At 49.5% G+C, this 18,638-nt stretch overlaps 1 protein-coding gene across 1 annotated transcript in view; it reads left to right on the forward strand.

The window, feature by feature from the left end:
• The window catches only part of SH3PXD2A (SH3 and PX domains 2A), a 248,907-nt gene that overhangs the window by 53,090 nt on the left and 177,179 nt on the right, over positions 1 to 18,638 (forward strand). The window contains exon 2 of the mRNA XM_060034134.1: positions 368 to 448. Coding sequence (XP_059890117.1) covers positions 368 to 448 — 81 coding nt within the window. The remainder of the gene's footprint in view (positions 1 to 367; positions 449 to 18,638) is intronic.

An 18,638-nucleotide genomic window follows, 5' to 3' on the forward strand; every position in this document is an offset into this window, starting at 1 on the left:
ATTTATGTTCATTGTATAAAATACACATAAACAAGAAGAAGAAAATTAAAACCACTTGTAACCCTACCCTCCTAAGATAATCATCCTTAGCATTTTATTGAATACCCTTCTAGGGGTGTGTGTGTGTGTGTGTGTGTGTGTGTGTGTGTGTGTGTGTGTGTGTGTGTGTGTGTGTGTGTGTGTGTGTGTATTTAGACACATGTGTAGCATCCATGTGTACCTGACACCGTGCTAAAGCCCTGGGGACAAAGATGAGAAAAAGGATGGTCCTGGCCTGGAACACCCACGGTCATGTTAAACGATGCCTGGCACAGCTTGAGGCCCTGCCTTAGTCACCCACTCACCTGCTCTTATCTTTTCCCCACAGGTATACATCATTAACGTGACCTGGTCCGACTCCACGTCCCAGACCATCTACCGGAGGTACAGCAAGTTCTTTGACCTGCAGGTGAGTGGGTCTGAGCTCAGATGGTGCCTGGTTCCACACGAAGTGGCCTGAGTGTCTGGTGGGTTGGCCTCTCTCACGTCCTCAGTCATCCAGAGAATCCCCTTCCCAAGCTCTCAGGGTCAGAGTCTAGGCAGAGCAGAGGGACAGAAGAGGGAACCTCGGCGCTCAAGCTGGGTTGGGCTCAGTCCTGGATGATGCAGGCAGATACCTGGGGCTTCGCTGGCTTCCTCAGATGGTCTTAACAGTCATGCTTTGTCACCCTCCTTCGTCTGGAGGGTGGTAAACCAGGGCGGAAAGGCGGGAGGTTGGCCATGGGTGCTGTGTACTTGAGCAGACATGTGTCTGTAAACATCCAGGGTGAGACACAAGCCACCATATCATTGCAGGCAAAGAAAAGCAAACACACAGAAAAGACTGAAACAGAAAATAAGCTGTTTCTTGAACTACAGACACAAATGCGGCATACCACTGTGTCTGTGTAACCAAATAAGGCTCTTATCTCCCTGTTTGTACAAGTGTATGATATGTGTGTCTCTCTAACATACCCAGGCATGTCACACAGGGGGATGGTAGCATGGATCCACAATTCCATTGTAGACACCTCCCTTGAGGCCAGCTAATTTGATTAGGCCTCTTTAGGTTACAAGTAATAGTTTTACACTCATACTGGCTTAGACAAAAAGGAGACTTGGTTGGAAGGATATACCAGGGAAGCTTATGCAGTCAACCAGATGGTGGAAAGGGGAGAGAGGCAGTGGCTTCAGGAACACCTGAAACCAAGGCTGCTCTCCCTCTGTCTTGTCTTGGCTTCTCTCTGGGTACTGTCATCAGTAGTTCAGCTGTCAGTAGCTCCCAAATTTCATATCTTATGGTTCCCAACAGCAGAGAGACTGACTGTCTCCCAGTTCCAAACTGAAAAATCCCAGGCAAGACTCTGATTGGCCTGACTTGGGTCAGGTGCCCTCTCTGCACTAATCACTATGGTCTAGGGTAGACAGACATGAACACAGACATGGCCACTAGGGGACCCACCCCTGTTTATCAGAGGCAGGCACCAGACAAGGCAGAATCATTGAGAGTTGGGCAGCAACCCTTCCTATATCAGGAAGGGAAAGCTGAGAGGTTCTAGATTCTTCCTTAGGGCTATGAGCCTGGTTTAGGCCTATAAAAACACAAAGAAGAGACATCCACTGCTGGCCCTCACAACCAAGGTCCACTCCTTCCTTTGCAGGCCTCTGGTGGTGAGTCATCTTGGAGAGGCCAGGCTTGCATGTTTGCCTCCAAGTACCTGACTTTATCCCACTGTCATTATGGCTCTGTCTATGAGATGAGCCAAAGGTGAGCCAGCTCCCTGCATTACAAATCCTCTCTTAATCGCTAACAATATGGGGTTGAAAGCCACACCTTAAGCTCCTGCCTTCTTCCTCTTGCCCCATCAACTCCTGTCCAGTCTCCTCGTGTCCTTCCGGCATAAACTGTTGGGATTTGCTGATACCCCATCAATGGGTGTAGTGTGCTGGACAGGAAATGATCACTTAGTTGGGGAGAGGGAACCCTGAAAGGACTCATTGATGAGCCAGAGGGAAACTCTCAAATCAGAACTTTTCTGCCCCCTCTTTTCTGTTCTATTCCCCTACCCCCTCCCTAGTTACAGAATCTCACAGGAAAGGAATGCTGCTCCCCCCACTTCTCCCTTGCCTGGAGGGCTCATTTCCTGTGTGTTGAGAGGGGACACACGGCATGAGGCAGCTTGTACGATGCGCTGGCCCTAGTCATGAGCATGGCCAGGCCTGTCCATGTGGGTCATTGTTACCCTGTAGATGCAGTTTGGAAAGGGGTTGGGATGGTTCTTTGGAATTTAACCTTTCAACCAAGCATTTTGTGAACCCATTTTTCAGAACTTGACATGATGACTTGTAATGGCCTTCATTTTAGAAAGCCTTTCTTATTTATCAGGATCTCTGATTTTAATATGGCGTTCCTATAGAGGAAGAATAAATGGCATTGCTAATTCCGTCTCTGGTCACTGGTGGCTCTCAGACCTCAGCTTGGAGCTTAGGCACTGGGGACACATTGCCTGGGACCAGTTACTGGCTCTGTCACTCTGTAACTCCAGAGAGGTTCCTTCCTTAGCTTCTCCATCTTCTCATCTGTAGAATGAAGGTTCACATGGTACCCACCCAGTAGGGTTGTTGTGAGGAGGAAATGAGCAAATCCATGTTTTCCCCGGCACATGGTTGTCTAGTGAGTTACTTGGTGTTAACAGGTGACAAGGATGATGGGCTGCCTGGCTGAAGGGTCTGGGCACTTAGTACCTCCTGTCATGGTGTTGCTTTCTCGTTTTCATCCCTTGGCTTCACTCTGCTGAGTTGCCGCTCAGTGCCAGGGCTGTGTCAGAGCGTACACAGTCCCACAGGCTGTCTCTGGAGCTTGCCACTGGGACAGGACGGAGTGAGTTGGGAGGAGGGGTGTGAGCCATAGAGCGCTATTCTCAGAATCCTTTTGCTCCTCCCCTTTTGGGCTGAGGCCCACCTTGGAACCCTGGAAGTACTGCGCCGACTAAGCCAGCCCAGGGAAAGCTGCCTAACTGGCTTTACTAACTCATGGTTCTGGGCTTTCTGGGGACTGTATACTTTTCTTTAGTATAAGTATATCCCATATATTGCAGGAGATATACTAAAAAGTTATTCATTGGGACTTCCTTGGCGGTCCAGTGGTTAAGAATCTGCGCTTCCACTGCAGGGAGCACAGGTTTGATCCCTGGTCAGGGGAACTAAGATCCCGTATGCCATATGGTGCAGCCAAAAAAAGTTTTTTTGAAGCTATTCATTGTTTATTTGAAATTCCTGTTTTATCCTTTGTCCTGTATTTTTCACTTGCTAAATCTGGCAGCCTTAGCCTGGCTGTGCATGGCAAGGGTGGAAGTATAAAGATGAGGAAACTAGGCTGGCTCGTGGTAAGAGTGGATTGGCCTTTGCCAAGGCCTCCACCACATTTGCACTTTTGCAGGGCAGAAGTGGCACAGGCGGAGGGACACTCATTTGAGAAGGACAAGGTCCCTTCCTTCTAGGAGTCTGTATCTAGTGGGGAAATAGACTTTTAAGCAATTTAGTCCACTGTAGATGAAATAAATACTAGATTGAGGTACAAGTAACATGCCAGGGGATGAAGAGGAAGGAAAGAGCATCCTTCTTGGGAGGGGGCAACTAAGAAGATGCCCATATATTTTTTTAATTAATTAATTTATTTATTTTTATTTATTTTTGGCTGCACTGGATCTTTGTTGCTGCGCACAGACTTTCTCTAGTTATGGCGAGCGGGGGCTCCTCTTCGTTGCGGTGCGCGGGCTTCTCATTGCGGTGGCTTCTCTTGTCGCGGAGCACGGGCTCTAGGCACACGGGCTCAGTAGTTGTGGCACGCGGGCTCTAGAGCGCAGGCTCAGTAGTTGTGAGGCACGGGCTTAGTTGCTCCGCGGCATGTGGGATCTTCCTGGACCAGGGCTCCAACCTGTGTCCCCTGCCTTGGCAGGTGTATTCTTAACCACTGCACCACCAGGGGAGCCCTGCCCATATGGTTTTGATTGGTGACAGTGGCCTAGAGTGATATAGCCACCACCCCCACTCCAGTTTGAGGGGATTTGGTTGCTTTTTGAGATTTATGGTTATCGAGGTAAAGTATGTCCCTAACTTATTTCTTAGTTTGTTCGTTCATTTATGCGTACTTGTCTGCCTCCTCTCCATCTGTCCATCCATCTGTCCATCTGCCCATCTATCCATCCATCCATCTATCCATCTATCCCAACCTATTCAGTCTTAAGTGCCTGCCTTCTGTGTCCCAGGAAGGATGCCAGGCTCTGGGTGGGGATTTATTGGTGAGCAAAAGCAGATCTGGTTACTGCTTTTATGGGACTTACAGCTTAATGAGGAAAGACAGATTTTAGTTTAAAAATGTATATACATATTATTTTATATGATTCCAAATGCTACAGAGAGAAGCACCATAGACATATTTTAGGGAAACCTTATACTCTGGTACCAGAGCAGACTTCCCTGAAGAAGTAAGTTTATCTGACAGACCAATGAGTTATTTTCTTTTATTTTGGGGGCTCAGGGTTTCTTTTATGCATCTTTCCAGACAAGCAAGAATGTACATATACAATTCTAATAACCCGCTTGGTCATCCACGCCCCCCTGAAATCCTTCCAAGGGCACTAGGATAAGACCCTCTACTCTGCCCAAAACCTTCTTCTCTTCCCATGTTTCTTTCTTGAGCCTTCAGCCCCAGTGGTTCTGCCACCTTCTCACTCAAGGGCCTGTGAACCCAGCCCCTCTTCCCACCCACTGGGAAGCACCAGGTATGGAACCTTTAGACTTGTGCTGTCCAATGCAGTAAGCCACCAGCCACATGCGGCTAGTTACGTGTAAATTTAAGTTAATTTAAAAACTTAAAGATCAAATTTTAAAAATTCAATTAAGTTCATTTAATTTTTTTTAAATGAAATGAAATTTAGTTTCTTCGTCATACTTGCTGCATTGCAAGTGCCCAAGAGCCGCAGTGGCTAATGGCTACATACCGAGCAGATACAGAACATTTCTACCATCACAGGAAGTTCTATTGGACTGTGCTGCCTCTGACCATTGGGGACACACAGCAGGCTCGATCTGGCTTTACGCCCACCCCAGTGTGCTCTGCCACCTCCCAGGCCCTCCCCAGTTGTCCTCTAACATCTTCCAGGGCCCCTGCGGCAGGAGGGGGACTGTATTCCACCGTGATTTGCCCCATCCATAGAGCAATTCAAATTCAACAGCTCTTCCAAACACCTCTTCTGGAAACCAGGTCAGTTACTAGAAAGGGCTCCTAAGGGCATTTCAGATGTCAAGCTGGGAACAGGGAAAGGAGAGGCTCTAGGTCTCCAAGTGGAAATTGGTTTCTTCTAAAAATAATCCACCACTCAGCCCTATCTGACCACGAAAGGGACCTGTCCCAGAGGGAGCTGGCAGGGACAAGGCCTGATATTGAGGCCTGTTTAGTTATAAAGAGTTTGGATTACTTGGAGGTGGAGTTAAGGGGAGAGGGAGCAGGGAAAAGGACCGCAGATGCTCTTAAGCTGCCTTCTCTTTGGTGCTGGACCACGTTTCCAGCCTCTGTAAATTTCCTTGCACAGCTCCTTCACTGTTAAGTGTCTCCCCCAAGACCTCGCCCCACCAAGGAAGGACCGGAAGGCTCTCTGAAGCTCCAGCTCCATCAAAGGTTGTTTCACAATCTGACCTACAAGGCGCTGGGATGCAGTAATTGCTCTGCAAACATTGGCTCCATAGTGCTGCTGGCCCTTTAGTCTGAACTCTGGCCAGTGAGTGCACAGGGTCAATATTTGATCAGAGCTGGGAGAGGCCCTTTAGCCTCCCCCCATGCTGCTTGGGAGATAGAGTTAAGAAGGCTGTTCAGGTTTGCTCATTTGTTCTAAAGGGCTTAACCTATTATGAAGAGCTTTTATCTCTTCCTTATTCATCTCTCCAGCGTCTCCACCCACTTACCCACCCAGGGTCACACTCACTTTTCAGCTCTCAAATAGCCAGGCTTATGATGGGTGAACAAAACTATAATCTGCAAATTGTTAATAACCAACCTTAGGAGGGATGTGTATGTGTGTGTGGGCGTGTTCTGATGTAATATAGGGAGAGTTACAGGATCACAGCATTTTTATAATTAGAAGAGCTCTACCCCCCAGTCCCTCATTGCAGGTAAACATCTGTGTTCATTTTTCTATTCCTTAAATTTATGTGAGCTTTAGTTTGGTTTGATGTCCAGAGCAGGCCTCAGCTCAGGTCAAACTGGGGTGATCCTGGTGTGTGCAGGGATCAACCTGAGAGTAGAAGAGGGGTCTGGGGGAGGTGTCTTCCCTGCAGGCTCTGTCTTTTAATCATCAAGGCAAGCTCTGTGTTGTTTGAGATCATTGACCCTAGACTAAAGCCTGGGGGAGGTAACTTGCCACGTTCTAAGAACAGTTTTGTACCAAGGATTCTAGAGAGTCCCAGCACGTGGTGTGGCAGTTCTAGTGCCAGCAGTGCGATAAGCTGAGGGTCACTGTGATTGCTCGCATGCCCTGGACAGGCAAGAGCATTGGCCTTGACTGAGGTCAGTCCCCAGTCCCAGGAAGCCTCCTATTGTTTGCCGTGGCAAAAATGGGAAACATAGGGGATGGCTAAGTAAGCTGTTGTCTCATACCACTTTGTACAACAGTCAAAACCATAGAGACTGATCGGTCCCATGGTTGGAGCTCTAAGAAATGTTAATGCATGCCCGGTGCGAGTTTCAAAACATTGTATCATAGCAATTATGCAAAAACAACAAGATACATCTTGTATAAGTACATGCACAGCATAAGTACGCAATTATTTTTAAAAGGTCTGGAAGGATACACTCCAAATTGGTAAAAGAGTTATCTCTGGAAGAGGGCTGGGGACATGGATGGGAGGGAGGGCTTGGTCAAAAGGGAACCTTAGCCTTATTTGTAATGTCTTACTTTTTTTAAAAAGGAGAATGTAGTCATGTATTACTTACAACATTTATATATAATAATTAAAAGATACCTGTGGGAGGAGGTGGGAAAAGTGGGAGGTCTAAAATAAACTGTGTTCCTCCCGGTCATTACAGTATAATGGGACAGAAAACACACAGGTTAAAAAAATAGACATTAATAACATATGTAACAAGAGAAAGAAAATGAAAATGATTGTTAAAATCACATTACCTCATATTTCCTGAATCACCATTCTAGATCATTCCTATGGAATGTAACTGGTTAGAATCCATTACAGCAAACCCCAGGGACCTGTCCAAATTATCTTGTCAAACTGGAATCTTGTATTCCAGTATTGCCTACAACACATGAACTGTGTATTGGGCCAAGAAGCACTTGGGTGGCAGTTCTCGTGTCATGAAGAACCACGCTGAGAGCTTCTTGGCTGTGGAGTGCAATGGTTAAGGGCAGGTACTCCAGGGTCAGGATGGTTGGATTCCAAGACCAGCTCCAGCACTTACTAGCTGTATATAACCTTTGGTGAGTTCTTTAACCTCTCTGTACCTCGGTTTTCTCATCTGTGTAATGGGGATAATAAAAATACCTGCCTCATGGGGTGATAGTAAGAATGAAATGAGACAATCCATGTAAAGAAAGCCCTGAGAATAGTGACTGGTGTGGAGTCCCTAGACAGGGAAGCTGAGAACTCACCAGTTAGGTCCTCAGAAACTTAACTTCAAGAGAAAATAGCTGGACATCCCTACTCCAGCTGGAGGCCGAGGTTTCTTCCTGTGCCCCATCTATACAGACTTCACTTTCACCACATAGCTCTGTCTGCGTCCAGGTGGGAGAGGCAGGTGGTGGTGGTTAGGTCTTCCCAGATAAACTATTTCACCTCCGAAGTGTAATTACCAATCCACCATCCTCTGTTAGGAAAACACTGCTGTTCAGAAAGTTGCTATTCGTCGACAGTTTTTCCTTGCTCTTGGAAAGAGGCATCTTTCAGATTCCTGATGGAACACAGGGGGATTCCAGGGGAGCCCTGTGGGGATTCCAGTAGCTCCTGGGAATTCTGTGGCTGGCTTCCCCTCCCCCGGGAGCTGGCTCTGCCTCAGCTGCTCCCTTTCATCTGGCCCCACGGCCTGAGGGTGAACTCCAGTTTCCTCTCTGTCTACTGATTTCCCCTCTGGCAGGTTCTGCCTAGCGGAGGGGAGAGGGCCGTAGGGTGTCTGTTCTCCAGGAAGTGTTGGGTGGGGAAGGCCTGGGGAAATGGTACCTCCAGGCCGGCTCAGGTTGGAAAGCTGTTCACTGAGTTGGAATCCTGGGTTGCTCGGTGCCCAGCTAGCGTGCACTTGAAGGTGGGTTCATTTTTTTTCCACTCCAAGCAGATGAAGTTTGCAGTTTGTACAGTGACTCCTTCTTGTGCAGTTTCCCCAGCCCCACGGGTTTAGGAATGACCTTGTACATGAGGGGTCTTGCAGGTCCAGAATAGATGGAGAGAGGTGACCATGGGCATCGTACATGGGGCAGGGTGTCCACACGTCCGTGCCAGATGCATACGGTGGCAGGGTCTGCTGTCAGCCATCCCCACCGTCTGCCCCGGCAGAGCTTAAGGATGCAAAGAGAGGAGAGGAGCTTGTCCGACGGTCTGAAGCAGCCAGAGCTGTGGGATCCTTGTCATGCTGCAGGTGCACTTGGGAAATTAATCTTTTCCTATACAGATGAGTACCTGGTCTGTGAGCACCTGTCTTGGTACCTGCGTGCATTTGGTGCACGTGGTCTTCCTGGCAAATGGTCTGTAGGTGGTCCTGGCACACATCTCCCAAGGAGTTCCTCAGGGACCAAGCCGTGTCTGACGAGACCCTCACTTGTGACCGCCAGGAAGTCAGGAGCCATCTCTGCCTTTTTCTGTTCTCTCATCCTCCCTCAGGGGCAAGGTGGGATTGTCACACAGTGGGGGAAGCCCCTTTGTAGACATTGGGGAAGATTGTAAGAAAAGCTGGAATGTCCTCTGGGTAGTAAACCTTGGCACTATTCTTTGGCTCTAAGCTTCTGGGTGAAGTCTGGTGGGTGTGGGCACTGGGGACTTAGGGAGCTGCCTGCTCCCCCAGTAACTGTCCTGCAGGGCGGACGAGAACACATCTTTCAGGGAGAGAAATCAGCTGTGTGCAAATATCTCAACATGGGAGGTACATGCTTGCCGACCAGCATTAACCAGATCTGCTGGCGAACTGGGGTGGAATTGAGTTTCATGACCAGAAGGCCCTTAGAAATCATCTATCAGGATGATAACATATCTGGCACTCATGCTGCCACTTTCTGGTCTTGTGTCCACAGCAGGCATCACTAATTGATCACAGCACATTCCCATCCGGTGCCCGTGGCTGACACTGTTCCATGGGTCCTGAGCCCATACATGGTCTCAGAGTCTTTCTGAAAAAACAAACCCAGATATCTTCAGGAAGACATTACCTATCAATTGGCAATGGTACCTTGAGATGAAATTTATTGGCCACCCTCTGATGTAGTCCATTTCCTTTATTTGACAGATGAGGAAATGAGGCCCTAAGAGGGGAAGTGACTCGTCTACATTACAGGGCCAGCAAGTGACAGCAGGACTAGAGCTCAGGCGCTCTAGGTTTAGTTTATTCCAATCTGGAATTCTAGCCTCCCCTCCAGAAGTCTTCTTTCTGTTTTTGGTTGAGGAGGGCAGGAAGCCCCTGTTGCATCACCAGGAGAGCTCCTGGGGGGAGGGGGCAATCATTCACCCTTCCTGGAGAGAAGATGCCTGTGCAGAGCAGAAGACTTCTCTCCGCCTCCCAGAAAGTTCTGCCCAGCTGCTGCCTGGAGCTCAGCCCAAGCGTCCTGCCTACCACTGCCCACTTCTCTCATTGGGTAATAACTCTCAGCTTTGCCAGAGGTGGCATCTGAGTCAGGCCACACCTGCCTGATTGCTCCGAGCTGCACACCTTGTTTTCCCGGCGTGAGGGTGTCATGTCAGGGTGTGTTTGGGTGTGACATCAGCGAGGCCCTGCTGCCACCACTTCCCTCTTCCTCAGGCCCCAAGGTCTGACCTAGCAAGCTCAGCTCTGCCCGCACCGGGCCCCCATCTACCCCTCTTTGGATAACAAATGGAGAGTTGGCTGCACAGTGCATGGGGGCACAGTGTCCCCTCCAAACTGGAGAATGAAGGGAAGGAAGATCTATAGTGGTGGCCAGGTGAGTGGTGTGTGTGTGTGTGTGTGTGTGTGTGTGCGCGCGCGCGCTGCGTGAAGCCTTCAACTGTGACCAAGGCACTCCCTTCCCACAGGAAGGAATTTCAAGTCAGTCCTGGCATCTTGGAGGAGTGCCAGCTACATGCCTGGCACTAGGCTTGGTAATGGGGACCCCGAGGGGAGAAGTCAGGGTCATCCTGGGTGGAAAAGCCAGGCTGACAGCCTTAGCCTGAGCCAGAGCCGCCAACTGGTGGGAGAATCAGGGTAGGCGCAGAAGGCGTAGAATGGGTGGGCAATCAGGGTGTAGACCACTGCCATCAGCCCTGCTGCTTGGGCGCCCCAGCCTGCTTGTTGAGGTCTTGGCGTCCTTGTATCCCCTCCGCAACAGCAGCAACAGTTGGTTTTGCTTTTGACTCTTGTGGACCTAAGACAGCCAGTGTGAACTGTGGGAGCCTGAGTTGTGGGCTTGTTGGAACGAAGACAGCCACAAGCCAGGTGACCCAGAGATGCAGTGATTTCCCTCACCGGCACCCTGCCACCCCTGGGCATCAGCCCCCGTGTGATTTGGGGGGCTGCAATTACTGCATCTCCGGTACATTTCCTCAGGCCAGGCCATTGTGCGAGTTACTGGAGAATTGTAGTTCTTTCCTTTATATCCAAAATTTAGCTAGAGACAAGGAAAAAAGATTTTAGATTCCTCAGAGACCTCCACAGTTGGGTGACAGCAGGCTCTCCAAAAGAGCCTGTGGGATTCTTGGTACCAACTTCCCAACTTTCCGAGTGGAGTAGTTTGCTCTCAGTGATGGGAAGCTCAGGCTTTGTTGTCAGACAGACTTACATGAATGTGACCTCATCCCTACTACCTCTTATCAGCTGTGTGACCCTGGGCCATTACCTAACCTCCAAGAGACTCAGCCTTCTCATCTGCTAAATGACTCTAATTGCAAAAACTGCTTCACAGAGTCCTTGTGAGATTTTTAGGAGACAACGCACAGGAAACCTTTCCCACTGAGACTGAAGCAGCTATACAGAGTCATTAGGGTGGCGATCACAGCCCTGTGGACACGGTGTCTGTCCAGCCTGAACTAGGGTAACATTCCCAGCCACGAAAGGGTCTTAGGCACCCCCAAGCTGCAGTAAATGAATGCTCCAGGGCTGGCCAGGAGACAGCCCCAAATGCCAGCCAGGGTTTGGCTCCATCTGCTAATTAGGGAGCATTTATCTGGTGCCCAGCAGAACAAAGTGGCCAGTTCAGCCATGCTGGAAGGCTGAGCTCAGTGCTGGCTGGGGGCTGGGGAGGAGACTCGGAATGGGACGGGCATGGGGGCATCCCTGGGGCTAAACGGACCACATTCAGAAATGGCTTAAAAAAAACCCCACCCAAACAGGAAGCATGAGGCTGGTGTACAGGCTGGAGCTGAGATGCTGGCAGAGAGGGTGGCTCTGGCGCACAACAAGCAGCCATTCTTCCCACTGAGACGGTGCCGACCTGCTCTCCTCGGGGCATCTCTGGTGAAGGCCGGCCTGCTGGCTCCCCAAGGAAACGAGCTTGTTTTTATCCTGCGGGTGGAGGGGAGGGATGGCCTAAGAAATCGAACACATGTAGGAGGGCTCAAAACTGAGATTTTATCCGTCGTATTATGTACTTGGGGGACACTTTGGGCCAGTTTGGAATACCTAGGTTTCTTGGCTGTGTAGTTGAGAAACGAGGTGAGGGAGGGTAGAGCTGCAGAACCACCCTTTCTGCAGGTGGGGGCCCAGGATCTAGACCGGCCGTCTGGCTCTGGACTCCACAGGCTAAACCCTTCTGTCCACTCTCCCCTGTAACTTTGATGTGCCCCTACATGGGCTAGAGCACTGCAGAGCCAGCCTGGGAGATCCCAGCACCTCAGAGAGGAGGGGGGTCCTTTCCCTCCCTTACCAGGAAGGCTTCAGCTGCAGAGCAGGTGGGGCTGGGCTGGCCTCTGGAGGTGGGTACTGCCCTGACCCACTGCCCAGGCTGGGGAGGGTTTGGGCTGGGCTGATAGAGAGAGAAATTGTCAGTTTCTGTATGTTCATTTCCTTTTCTCTGCCCTTGAGTCTTGGATTCTCCCTATGGTGTTCTCTCTGTGTCTCTCTTTCCCCAGTTTCTCGTTATCTCTATCTCCCAAGGGTCTCTGAGTCTGGGCCTGTCTCTGGGCATAGCTCTGTTCATCCCTGTGACCTTTCCCCAGCCTCCTTTCTGGAGGTGTTTTCTCTGGCTCTGCTATGTCTTTGTCAGTCTCTGGGTCTCTTTTGTCTGTATGTCTTCCCCCCGGGATGCTGCCATGTCCCAAGCAGGAGTCTGGGAGAAGGGCAGGTGAGGGCCTGACTGTGACCTGTATGGAGGGTCGCTGACTGTGATGAGCAAGGGGCTTGGCACATCTACACCCTCAAAGGCAAAAGCCCCGATGGGGAGTGGGGCTGCTTCCCCTTCTCAGGGGAAATTAACCATTTTCCTGACAATGGCTTATGTGTAGACATTCCTTTTGGAATCCAGTGACGGTCTTGGCACCCTGGTGGGGAGCCTGCCCTGCCTCCAGAGGGCACCCGTGATGGCCAGCCATTGGTCTTCCCCCTGCTAGAAGAGATGTGACTGCAGTCCCCCTGCCCCAGGCCTGGCGGTGCTCTCAGCCCTCACCCAGGCTGCCCCAGAGAGTCGGGCTCGGGGCTCCTGTGGGTAAGGTGGGGACCACAGGCTGGCTCTTCCTCTTCTCTAGCTGGACAGAGGGTCTCATCTATCTGTTCCATCGCCTAATCCCTTCCTGCCCCGTGCTAGCTGTTCCTCCAGGGCCACGCCTGCCCCACTGCTGTCCCCACTAGAAATAGCTGAGCAGTAGGCTTTCGCCCAGGCGAGGGCATGGCCCTTGCAGGCTAGCCCCCAAATATGGTACCAGCTGTCGGGCATCTGGGTCAGGTAGGGCACCAGGAATAGGCTTGGGGTGGGGCTCTGTTCTCCTTGGGCATCTTCTCAATGGGGGCTAGTTCTCTGGGCCCAGACTCTGTCGTCAGCTAGAAGGCGGGTGGGGGTGAGCACCTGACCATGTTTGTTGAACACCTGCTATGGGCAAGTCACTGGGTCCAGGGTGGGGCTGAGCGGTGGAGACAGATGCAGCATGAACTGACCGCAGGCTGACCCTTCAAGGCATCTCCACTTAAAAGTCACACGTATGCCTGCACCTCAGCGTGCTCCGAACCCGGCCCCTATCTAGACCCCCCCGTCCTCCTTCCCCTCCTCCCTCCTTCCCTCTCTCAGTCACTGCACCATCTCTTACCCCTGCAGATCCCTCCTCTCTGCCCCAGGCCCCTCGGCCAAGCCCTCCTGATTCCTCCCTTGTATCTACTGCCTTGTTACCAGGCCTCCCAATGCTCCAGTCCGGCCCCTTCCAGCTGCTTCTGTGCATTGCAGCCAGTCAGCTTTCCTTTTCTAGTGTTTATTTTTAATTATGAATTTTTTTTAATCCTACAGAAAACAATATAATGCATCTGTAGACCTACTAATTTAACAGATGTTCACATTTTGCTACATTTTATTCACATGTTTATTTTAAAGTGAGGTGTAATTGACATCAGAGACTTTTTTTTAAGAAATAAATTGGTGCCGATAGAGGAGGTGTCTGATAAATGCTAGATTCCCTTCCTCCCGCCTCAGGTTTTACCGAGAAGGTGGAACTGGAGGTGGGCCTAGGGGAAGGGCTGGGTTTGGTGGGCTGAGAAGGCACCCAGGCAGGGAGACTGCACGTGTGAAGGTGTGGAGGCAGGACTGCCTGGCACGGCCCAGGTCAGGGGATCCCTGCTTCTGCAGAGGATGGAGCCCCGCAGGGAGGAGCACAGGTGCCTGCGGTCCTCCAGCGGCCAAGCCCTTTCCCGCCTTGCCCTTCCTCGTCCTCCCACACCTCGTCCTAGGTGGGTAGCTGCCGTGTTTATGAGGTCGCGAGGAGAAGCCATCACCTGGGTCTGCATCAGTGCTGTCACCTGGACAGCCAACCTGCAGCTGGGCGCCAGGGTGGGCTCCGCGGGGAGCTCTTCCTCTTGTGTTCCCTGCTTCCCTGGCAGGAGTCAGGTTCTCCCCTCCAGGAAAGCCTCGTGAAAGCAGCTGGCCTGGTGCAGAGGCTGGGGAGGGGTAGGGTGGCCAGCCTCACTGCATGGGCCACTTGACTAGGCTCCCCTGGCAACTCTGCCTGAGTTTTAGTTTTTGCTTCAGGGATTTTTCTCTTTTTCTTCTGGTCTCCACCTTGCCTTCCCCTTCCATGAACTGTGAACAGACACTAGGACACCCTTAGCCTAAAGGGCCTCCAGAAAGGAGAAATTGCAAGAAAAGCCTCCTGTGGGCCAAATGGCCGACCTCAGTGACCAGGAAGGGAGCCCTCAAGGCAGCAATGCAGCGTCAGCCCTTGATGTCATCAGGCCAGATCTGGGCACTCGGGCTGCCCAGGTCAGCTGTTAGGAACACCTGAGGTGCCAAAGGGATTCAAACCCTTTGAATGCAGCCAAGCTCTGCCCTCTTCCTCTCCGTCTGCTCTGCCCCCACCCTGGTCCAGCCCCATCACCTCCCACCTGGGCAGCTGAGCAGGCCTCCTGGGGGACCTCCCCTCACATTCTTGTCTTCCCACCAGTGATCCTTCTAAAAATAAATCAGATCGTATCACACACCCCTTTTATAACCTTTCTGAAAGCCTTCCTTTCTTTTGGGAATGAACCCCCAGTTCCTTACCGCCAGGCCCTGTGTGGTGGGTCCCCACCTGCCCTTCTAGACCTGTCCCCTGCCATCCTCCTTTCCTGTCTCTCAGCTCACCCCCTTGATCCTGGGGCCCCAAGTGCAGTGCTCTCTCAGTGCCTTTGCCATTGCTGTCCCCTCTGCCTCGAACTCCGTTCCCCCAGGTCTTCAAGCAGCTGACTCCTTCTGGGCGCTCGGGCCTCACATGACACCTCCCAGAGAGGCCTTCCTTGATCACTTCCTCAGAGACCCCCCCAGCCCTGTCACATTGTCACATTCTGTTGTCTTCAACAATCTATCATTATCTTATTTAACTCTTTGTCTATTGGTTATGTGTCATCCCGGCTGGAATGTGAGCTTTAGGAGAGCAAAATCTTGCTTTTTCATTAACTTCTGTTTTCCCAGTGCCTAGAACAGTGCCTGACAGAGCAGGTGCTCAGGAAATTGTTGTCGAATGAATGGATGGGTGCATGGCGAGCTGGCACTGAGTGCAGGAAATGGGGAGAGAGAGGCCCGCAACCTCCTTCTCCATGCGCCAAAGACACTGTCTGCTGCGTAGCTCCTGTTGCTCCTCCTGGATGCCCATCTTTGCTTGTAGGCTGGACTTGCCATTAGGGACACTTGTAAGGATTAGCTGGAATAGAAAGTAACTTTCAACTTTAAAAATATTAGAGGGCTTCCCTGGTGGCGCAGTGGTTGAGAGTCCGCCTGCCGATGCAGGGGACGCGGGTTCATGCCCCAGTCTGGGAAGATCCCACATGCCGCGGAGCGGCTGGGCCCGTGAGCCATGGCCGCTGAGCCTGCGCGTCCGGAGCCTGTGCTCTGCAACGGGAGAGGCCACAACAGTGAGAGCCCCGCGTACCGCAAAAAATATATATATATATATATATTAGAGAACGAGGTGCATCTGGAAAACAAGAATACAATGCTGAGAAAAATATGCAAAGATCACTAAAAGTTACGAGAAATTAGAAATGCCATTGCAAAATAAGAAATTCAATAGAGGGTCTGGGGGAAAAATAAAGAAATCTTCTAAAAGATTAAAAAACAGAACTTGAAAGAAAAGTTAAGACAAAGAAGATCAACCCAGGGGGTTCAATATCTGTTGAACAGGAGCTCCTACATGAGAGAACAGAAAATATAACAGAATATAACAGAGAGGGAGAGAAATTAATGAAAACAAATTTTCTAATAATGAAAAGAATATGTCTTTGGATTGAAAATTCTTATAAATGCTTCAGGTTGATTATTTCCAAAGATGGCCACAACATCTCCTGTACCACGTGACTTTTGCGATAAGACTTTATCACTTCTTTCATTAAAAAGAGTTTCCTCAGTCTAAAGGTCTCCCAACTGAGCTATTTCGACAATTATGCTCCAATAAGGATGTTAAAAACAAGACAAAACAAAACAATATGATTGTTATCCATTTGGGCCAGATTAATAAGAAAAACAGAAACCACATTGTTTCAACAGAAAGATTACAATGTAGGTAATTGGTGATCTAACTCTGGCCAACTAGGAAGCAACTAGTCACTCACTGGCAGTGAAAAAACCCCTAGAGTTTTGGCCACTGGACTAGCCCCTCCACTCGGCCCCTGTACTAGGTTGTCTCCCCTGTAGTATTTGTTGTATTGTCACCTCCCACCACGATCATGATGGTGGCATCCATGGCAGCTCTGTTGGTTCACTCTCAACTCAGTGTGTTCTGTAACCCCTTTCCTCTGGGATAGTCAGATATGTGATTCCCTTCATACCTCATAGAAGCCAAGAGAAGCTTAGGTGCACTTAAGTCCTTCTTATGCCTAACTATAATGGGTGCAGTTTCCCAACATGCATCTCCTAATGAGTGTGAAACCATCCTGTTAAACAGTCTCCATTTAGATTCCCAAATACGATTATGGAGCAAGTTCCTCGCTGCCATTTCAAGCCGCTTCAGTCAAATTCACCTCCTACCTCTGGGCATCTGTCTAGAGAGAGGAGATCAAGACATACATTCTACTGACAGCCTCATTTATCTGCTGTCTTCCTTATCATTGAAATCCCTCAAGAGTCTGAGCGACAGGCTTCTGTTTTGCTCTGGACCTCTCTATGTTGAACTCTATGATATAGCTCACCAGGTCTGTAGGTCAATATATTCAATGTATGCAAGCCAGTATTTAGGAAAGTATTTATTCCTAGATAAAGCTTTGTTTTAAATATAGTTGTCTGTCTTTAAAACAGAAAAATATGCTATTATGAAGATCAGAAAAAAAAAAAAGGAAGTTTCCTCTATTCTTAATCCTGTGCTTATCCTGAATCACAGGCTCCAACGAGAATATCTTCCCCTTGAAAATATTCTTATTTGTAAGAAATAGATGATTAAATAGCTAATTATGTTTGTAAAAAAGATAAAATTATGCTCTAATGAAGAGAGGACGAGAATGAGGTTTGAAGTACCTCTTTCTCTCTTTCGCTTCTTGTTTTTAGTAACATTTTCTTTGGGATAGCACAAATTTAGTGACATAAGAATACATGTCATATTTTCCAGGGGAAAATTTTATTTTCCATTTTGAACTCTCGTATATTGTTTGAAATTTTGTATATTGCTCTAAAATATTTATAATTATTGCTATAGAAGAAGATTTTTATCTTGGGAGAAATATACCATTTTTTAATGAAAGAAAAGTCTATGCATAGAAGTAAAGAACTTTACTGTGCACACGAACTACTTAGCATCTTGTTAAAATGCAGATTCTGATTCAGCAGGTCTGCCTGGGGCTTGAGATTTTGCATTTCCACCACACTCTCGGGTGATGATATGCTTAGTCTCAGGATCACACCTTGAGTAGTGAGGGCATCATAGAGTATTGGAAAGATACATTTGAAGCCCTTCTCCATTCCTTTCTTTTTCTTCCTTCTGTCCAAATGTGATCTTTCTCCCCTTTGGTCCTGGCCCTTTGTGACCAGGTGGGAATTTGGCCTGGTGAGGAACGCTGTTCCAGCACTTCCCAGAGGCTGCCAAGGGTAGTGCGGGCTGCCTCAGAGAGATGGTATGCTCTGTCACTGGAGGTGTTCCTGTGAGCGTGAATGGTCATGTGTCAGGAGTGTTGATCCCCGTGTGGGTCGGAGGAGGCGCCTCCCTACAATTCCACCTTGTGCCTCTGTGTGCCTTCTACAAACTTGTGAAACCAGGATCTCAGGTTGGGGCTCATTCACCTGTGCTGACTTTTACGGGTCATCTGGCAAGTCCTCAACCCCACCCTTCTCAGTCCTTCCAGGGGAACACTTGGTATTCTAAATACTGTATGTGTGATTTGGTGGATAGGACGGGGAGGGGGAGGAGGGGTGATGGCTTGGCTTTAGAAATAGTTCAATCATGTAGGAATGTGATGCCTGACTTGATTGGATCTCGGGATGGAGGGTTCTGCCTTTTAGATTGTCTTCCCTCTTTCAATTTGGTTCAACAGACCTTGACTAAGAGCTCCTTTGTATTAGTCAGGACAGGTTAATTGCCGTGTAGCAAACTCTCAGGGACTCAATACAATAGAGGTTTAATTCCTGCTCATGTCATAGACCAAAACAAGTTACTAGAGAGCTCTACTCCAGGTAGTCATTCAGGGAACCCAGACTCTCCCATCTGGTGACTCCATTCCCCATGAATCTCTGTTTCCACCCAGCAAGGGAGGGAAGAGAGAGCGTGAAAGATTGCAGGGAGATTTTATGGGTTGCCTGGAGGAG

This window comes from Delphinus delphis, chromosome 16, assembly GCF_949987515.2.
Source record: "Delphinus delphis chromosome 16, mDelDel1.2, whole genome shotgun sequence".
NCBI lineage: Eukaryota > Metazoa > Chordata > Mammalia > Artiodactyla > Delphinidae > Delphinus > Delphinus delphis.